General features: G+C 36.2%; 1 protein-coding gene across 1 annotated transcript in view; it reads right to left on the bottom strand.

The window, feature by feature from the left end:
* LOC111087165 (atrial natriuretic peptide receptor 2-like) overlaps window positions 1-3,236 on the bottom strand; it is a 5,237-nt gene extending 2,001 nt beyond the window's left edge. The window contains exons 1-2 of the mRNA XM_022392840.1: window positions 3,141-3,236; window positions 284-375 (exon numbers count right to left, since the gene is read on the bottom strand). Of these exons, the coding sequence (XP_022248548.1) occupies window positions 284-375; window positions 3,141-3,207 (159 nt within the window). The 5' untranslated portion in view covers window positions 3,208-3,236. The remainder of the gene's footprint in view (window positions 1-283; window positions 376-3,140) is intronic.
* Between the last annotated feature and the right edge of the window lie 4,965 nt (window positions 3,237-8,201).

Below are 8,201 nucleotides of genomic sequence, written 5' to 3'. Positions count from 1 at the left end.
GTATTGAAACATATAACAATATTTAAAGGGTTTATGGAATAAAAGAAGATGGAGTCTATGAGTGAATGAAAAAATAGTTTTTTTTTTTTAAGTACGCTTTAATAAATAAATGGACAATTACGCTTGGGCATATTTTATGCATAATCTGTAATGTATACGTTTTTACAGATCTCTGATGATGAAATTTGCTGATTCCCAGAAGTTTGATTAAATATTTTTATTGTTGTTGTTGTGTCGCTTCAGTTTTTAATTAAATACGCCCTCTTTTGGTGGAATAACGTACCTTCATTTCCACTTCTCCACGAAGTTCTAAACAAAATGATCCAAAGTTATTCAAAACTTCTTTTGTTTGAGGACTTACATGTATCTTCAAGGCTGCAATGAAACCAAATTTTGAATATTACATTCGCAAATAAGAGAATGAATTGTTAAGAATGAAGAAGAAAAGTCAAAAACTGAGCTACAGGATATTTGTTAGGACTTCGGTCGAAACTTGAACCTCACCATAGCTGCATTCGTGTGCTAATTCAAGAATAAACCAGGACGTGAAACTTAAAAAAAAAATATCTGTAGAAATTTAAGCATATATTTGTAAGGTGTTTATAAAGCCTTTAGAGCATCATTTCTCAACCTTTTCGAATCCAGGAACCGGTTCGCTACCCCTCTAAACTATCGCGGACTACTAAAACATAAATATAGCAAAAGGCTATTACGACCTATTTGTAGTTAAGCACAAAGCTACACAATGGGTTATCTGTGCTCTGCCAACCACGGGTATCGAAACCCGGTTTCTAGCGTTGAAGGTCCGTAGACATATCGCTGCGCCACTGGGGGGCACGGCTTACGACTAGTCTGTCAGTTTTTGTTTGTTTTGTTTTTGTGAAATACCACGGATCGGTAAGGTGGTTGTGACGAACCGGTGAATGAGAAATACTGCTTTAGATGCACATATGACATTCTCTTTAGTATGCTAGCCTTATATTATATTTTTAAACACTAATTTACTGTTCCGAGGATGCCTCACACCAACCATGTTCGCCCTTTCAGTCGTGGGGGCGTTATAATATCACGATCAATCCCACTATTCGTTGGTAAAAGAGTAGCCCACGAGTTGGCTTTCCCTCTAAATTAGGGACGGCTAACAAACTTTGAAATTAACAATAGATAAAAAGAGTAACAGTGTTTGCTGTTGTTTTTTTTATACATTGTTTGGACATGAAAGTTCTTAAACACTTTATTCGATGTGAAATAAATAATATCTTAGTATGAGGTCAAAATACTTTTTTTTTAATTTTAAGAAATAAAATTGTGGCAATCTTTGTAGCTCTTCAGTGGTTTACGAACTTTAATATATGAGTCTACCATCAATACATTTCTTAGTTGACATCATAAACAAGTGATATAACAATAATCTATATAAATACAATAGTATTGTCTGTTGTATGTCCATGTAACTTCTTCGGAGGGTGTGGATGTATCTTCACCAAAATTAGTATGGAGGTTCATTAGGTCCATGGGGGGCCCATGCAAATTTTCAGTTTTGCATTCTGAGTTTTGCGGTTTTTTGGGCGTTTTTTACAATTACATATAAGGGAAGCAACTTTTCATGTCCTAAGATAACCTTTCATTAATTATGAATTTATATAACTTCCGTTCAAAGGACGGGTACTCCAGCTAGTAAATAATAACCTAAAAAAAAAACAAGCAATAATGGAGCTGTGCATAAATGCTATTTTAAAGTCACTGGAGTTTTATTTCTTAGACAATTTCGTCAACAATCATATTAATGAATCTAAGTTTCAAATGGACAGCAACTGCCTGTTTTAGAAACCTACAAATGTGGAGGACGACGTTTCGAAAGTCTTCCGCCTTTCGTCTTCAGGTATATTAATTTTGTGGGATTAGAGATTTTATTTTTAAATAAATTTTATCCGAGTTTTGTAGAGAACTTTCTACTTTTTCCCAGATGTATTTGGAAACAGAGTGCAATTAAAAATACATTATTGATTATTTGTTTGCTTTGTTGAATTTTGGCCTACCTGTACCAGCCATCTCAATTTTGAGGCAGCTAGTCAACACCACTCTCCGTCAGCTCGTGGGCTACTCTTTACCAACGAATAGTATGATTGATTGTCACATTTTAACGCTCCCACAGATGAAATGGAGAGCATGTTCAGTGAAGGGATTCAATCCCGAGACCCGCAGATTACGAGTCGAGTGCACTAAGCCATGCCAGGCCCCATACATTTTTGAGCTATTTTTCAATTATTTAAAATCTTAGTAACTTTATAATTCACAAAAAAGAAGGGATGACATTTCTTTTTATTAAAATAATAATAATAAAATAATAAAACTTTTAATAAAACGTCTATCTTTATCTAAAACAAAAGAATTACAAAGCATTTCGATTTATTTTACTGACATTTTATCCAGAGTTATGAGTTTCAGTTTAATTCAGATTGGTGTAAAAAATAACAATAATCAAGAACGGTAATTAACAAAAACAAACTTAACAAAGGGTCTGAGAATAATAGAACACAAAAACGATAACAGTTTTTTTTCAAAACCATCAAGCCCATTGTAATCTATGGCATTATCGTAGTTATATTTTCTAATTACTGAATCAGTTTTGAATGATTAGCAAAATTACTTGTTACAAGTGACGCACAGTCTTGGTTATTTACAAACATCGTGGTGGAGATGATTAGGAAACAATACGGCTGTTATTTAGAATTGTTTAACGATAAATATCAGCAATTAAAGTGTAACGATGATAATTTCAGCCTTTTTATTATAGAACAGTGTACGTAAATTGTTATTAATTATATATATAATGATGTACAGTATAGATTAAGAATTATTTGTGTGTATGTTTTCTTTGTTTGAAGTTGAGCATCTACACAATGGGCTATCTGCGCTCTGTCCATCACGAGTATCGAAACCCGGTTTCTAGCGTTGTAAGTCCGCAGACATACTGATGTGCCACTAGGGGGTTTTGTGTATGAAATTAACTATAAGCACCAGATGCGTTGCTAGGCACTGGCACATGGGGCCTGTGCCCTGATTCTACTAGACAGTGCCCCGAATCCCCAGTTGGTGTCTTAAACAATCAGTATAAAAAAACCATGATAACTACTTACGTAGACCTGTAGATTCCATTCTGGAAGCTGTATTTACCGTGTCTCCAAAAAGGCAGTACCTGGGCATCTTAAGTCCCACTACGCCAGCAGCACATGGCCCTGAAAGGTTACGAGTTGTCTATATGAACAAACGTACTTTTAAAATCTTATTATTACATTTAGCTTCTGTTTGTACTAGGGTTAGAATAAGCCCTTAAGCCATGAATTAGAGATGTATTTCATAATTAAAATATTTTTGGGGGATATTTCCTTACTCCTTCATGTAGAATATAATTTTCCGTAGAAACAAAATTCAAGATTATTATTAAATTTAATGGCATAAATGTACCAAATTCAGACAGTAGAAATCTTGACCACATCTCTACTGTGAAATGGACTGCTTTGAACAAGAAGTGGCGTAACTGCCTTGCCATTTCTCGACTCGACTGTTACACCTCCTCACTTTCGGTCCACTTCTCCTGTCTTACAACAATTTTCTTGGGGAATCAACGCTACTGAAAATCCTCGCAGAGATTCTGCTCATTTTTAGCAAATTTGTGCTTGTCTTCAAGAGAGAAAAAAGACGTAGGAGTGCAGTCTCCTTAAAATAACCTGCAAAACTTTTTAAGGTAAGACATTTAAAATGAATTACAACAGCTTCAAAAAGAAAACACATTATGGACTGAGAATTCACTTTTACTTGTAGACTTTCACCTGATCTGTTGGGCTTTCACCAAGGGCAGAGCTGGATATGCAATTTGCCTCTCAAATAATTAGTCAAATTGCACACCTAATTCATTAATATGAAACAAAGAGCTGATAAAGGTAAATCTGAATTAATATATGTATGCAATCATTTCACAATCTATCTATATTGATTGATTAATTCATTCATTAACATAAAAATAAATGATAGATGTAAGATTAAATAAATAAAAACATCACAAGTACAATCATGATCTAAGCATGTGACCTTTCCAGTATGGCGGACAACATCAATGAGGAATTGAAGCGTATGCCACTTACTGGTGTGTGTAAATTGTTCCCGTGATTAGGTTGTTTGTCTGTTTGTAGTTAAACACAAAGCTACACAATGGGCTATCTGTGCTCTGCCCACCACGGGTATCGAAACTAGGTTTCTAGTGTTGTAAGCCCGGAGACATACCGCTGTGCCACTGGGGGCCCCGTGAGTAGGTTTCTATTGTAATTATTTCACTATTTCTATTTAATTCGTTTGCTATGTGTATCCTTATGAATTCGCATTAATTATATATTAAGTGATACTTTTCAAGTTTTCACAGTGTTTGCGCTATTTTACTGTTATTTGACACGTAAAATACCGTAGTTACTTGAATTTATGTCATTAAGAAAAGATTTCTGTCATGTAGTGTAGTGAGTTTCGTATTTATAAAATACGAACTTATTACTAAGTTTGAAGCCCAAACTTTCCAACGCTGTTCTGCGTGAGATACACACATATCAAGCTTAACACACGCATGCAATTTTCAGAAATCATTTCACACACACATTTCAATTTCAAGTTGAAAAATTAAATTAAATTGAATTATAACAAAAGAAGACATCCGTGGTTCAGTGTGGAATGATGCCACTGAGGCTTATGAAAGTAATGAGTATAACGAGAAGAAAACCATCATCAGGATGGGCAAGGTACAAGATGATGAAATAAACTGCCAGAAACCAACGTCAAGAGATTACCCAGGATGTCGACAATTGCTCATTCCAATCCTGGAAAGAGAGTGTTTTCCATCATAGGCAAGATCAAGCGTGATGACAGAGGGAAGTTGTAGTTGGATGATACCTTGTCATCTCTGGTCACTATAAATGGACCTTAGTACTGATTGTTACGACTAAGAGCTATTAGAAAAATCCTACAAAGAAAGTAACAAACTATTGCAAAAGAACAGTTTGCCAATCAGCGAAACAAGTCTGGGAAAAGATAGGAAATCCAGTTAAGATATAACACAATTAAATCCTCATATATCTTGATGTGTAGAAAGTTTGCTGTTCAGTTCTATTGAAAAGTTCTTAATTACTTATAAGGAGAGGTGCTATTTTACCTTCCAAACCACAAACAAACCTTCAGCCCCTTTGCCTCTTGGAACTCCCTCTGGTATTCTGTCCCTGAACTCAGCTAGAGATCGCAGTCTGAGGGTCCCGGGTTCGAATCCCCGTTCCACCAAACATGCTCGCCCTTTCAGCCGTGGGGGTATTATAATGTGACGGTCAACCCCACTATTCGTTGATAAAAGAGTAGCCCAAGAGTTGGCAGTGGGTGGTGATGACTAGCTGCCTTCCCTTTAGTGTTTCACTGCTAAATTAGGGACGCCTATCGCAGATAGCCCTTGTGTAACTTTGCGCGAAATTCAAACTAAACCAACCAGCTGGAGATGGGTGTATAAACATGTTTTGTGTTGATAAAACTGGAGATGGGTGTATAAACATGTTTTGTGTTGATAAAACAATTTCAGATAACAACATAACCAGACTCTCTCAGTGTAGTCAGAGAAGGAGAGATGTCTCTATCCAACACGGGTATCGAAACCCTTTTTCTAGCATTGTAAGTCCGCAGACGTACCGCTGTGCATTGGGGACAAGTTCAAGAGATGTTCCATATTGTTCTTGATATCGAGAATCTGTTAAATCTTTAAACATTGTGTTAGTATCTGATGAATTGGTGTTTGTTTGTTGTTCTGTTTTTTTTTCTCTAATTTATTTGATATTTATTGAAATTAATCACACTGAGATACATGTTGTATTGTTTATTAACGTTTGTACCTAGTCCTGGCCAAACACAAGTTTACTAATTGTTTACTGGTTGTTTAAAAGTAGTTTTTTTTGTTTATCTTTTTATATTTAATAAATTGTTTCTGTTTGACGATGGTTGTAACGGTGTTTTGTTTAGTTCGTTACAATAGCTGATATATTTTTCTATGTGCTAAAATAGTTTACAAAAAATACCAGTTTCCAGATAACATTCTTTCACACAGTGGTTCTTTTAAAAAATATAGTGAATTTCTGAAGATATTCAATCGTGTTTTCGCTTGATAAATGCACGTCTGGATACAAACCAATACACACAACCTTAATTTATACCAACATATTTCTCGAAAACTGCAGGGATAATTATTTTTAAACGATACGCTCGAAATTTTTATCTAAAAGTTGGTGTTTAATATTTGTTTTTGCTGAAATTATAACATTATACGATTTATAAAAAACATTGGCTAAACCTAACGAAATTATGCTATACAACTAAACGATGTATCAGGAAGCAGGAGGAACTGAAAGAATCTTTCAGATATTTGATATTGTTTCCTCACTTCCGTTTAAAAAGTATTATTGACCATTGCAGCGAGTATTTGATTTTCGTATTGTGTGAGTGAATTATGGCACACGCACTATTCCTCCGTGGTGGTACCATTAGAGTATTTGATTTTGGTATCATTTGAGTGAAGTATAGTACAGACTATTCCTCCATGGTGGTACCACTGGATTATTTGATTTTAGTATCATTTGAGTAAAGTATAGCACACACTATTCCTCCATTGTGGTACCACTGGATATTTTATTTTGGTATCATTTGAGTGAAGTATAGCACACACTATTCCTCCATGGTGGTACCACTGGAGATTTGATTTTGGTATCATTTCAGTGAAGTATAGCACACACTATTCCTCCGTGGTGGTACCACTGGAGTATTTGATTTTAGTATCATTTGAATAAAGTATAGCACACACTATTCCTCCATTGTGGTACCACTGGATATTTGATTTTGGTATCATTTGAGTAAAGTATAGCACACACTATTCCTCCATTGTGGTACCACTGGAGTATTTGATTTTGATCTCATTTGAGTGAAGTATAGCACACACTATTCCTCCGTGGTGGTACCACTGGAGTATTTGATTTTGGTATCATTTGAGTGAATTGTTCCATATAACATTATTTCAAGGTTTATTTTAATTTGTATCCATTATTCCATGAAAAAATAATCATTCCAGCTGTATGTGTGTCTTGTGTCTGGGAAATCAGCACAACACCAGTGTCTAGAGGGTTGAGTACGTTTTATTAAATCGATTCTGAATACGCAAATCAGCATTTCACGTGACATCCACAGCCGATATAAAGTCACAGTGGAACAGAATGTATCAGAATTATGGTTTGACACTCTTTGGCGTTTCGTAGGTAGTGTGATGCTATCGAAAACTGATTGCTTTTGGGAAAGGTATATAAAAGCTATTTCCGATGCAAATTATATTCATACACTTAGATTATAAAGATGTGTCCAGATCGTGGATTGATTTTTTCTAAGATGGGGATACCCATGCACTTAATATATTAGAAGGCAAAGTAATATGGATCGGTTTAGGAAACCAAGACTATTCAGAAAGAGATCTACAACAAGTCGTATCACAGCCGTGGTAAGCAAAGTGAGACGTCTTGTAAAAGGTGAAAATACACGAACACACAGGGCAGCGGCAAAAGCCGTCCACGTGACCCAGGCGGCAGTACGCAACATAATCAACAAAGATCCTCGTTTGGAAGAGTAACACAAGTCACGAGTACACAAGGTTCTTCCACGACATATCCGTTCAATCGTCGCATACTTCAAGCAGCTGGAGAATGAAATGGATATTCATGCTATTCCATACGAGGAGATATACGCAATGTCGCCGGACTCGGTGCCTATGTATTTCTGTACGATCGGGATGGTTGGGTGTTTGAATTTCGCTCAAAGCCACATGAGGGCTATCTGCGTTAGCTATTCCTAATTTAGCAGTGAAAGACTAGTCTTCACCACTCACCGCCAACTCTTTTACCAACGAATAGTGGGATTGATCGTGACTTTATAACGCCCCCACGGCTGAAAGGGTGAGTAAGTTTTGTGGGACGGAATTCGAACCAAGTAAAAAATATATACCCAATTTTTTAAAAAGACATTCACTTGTATCGAGGCTTGGCATGGCCAGGTGGTTAGGGCGCTCGACTCGCTATCTGTGGGTCGCCGGTTCGAATCCCCATCACACCAAACATGCTCGCCCTTTCAGCCAGTGGGGGCGT

The sequence above is a fragment of the Limulus polyphemus genome, unplaced genomic scaffold, assembly GCF_000517525.1.
Source record: "Limulus polyphemus unplaced genomic scaffold, Limulus_polyphemus-2.1.2 Scaffold1813, whole genome shotgun sequence".
NCBI lineage: Eukaryota > Metazoa > Arthropoda > Merostomata > Xiphosura > Limulidae > Limulus > Limulus polyphemus.
This window is presented reverse-complemented; position numbering and strand designations above follow the sequence as displayed.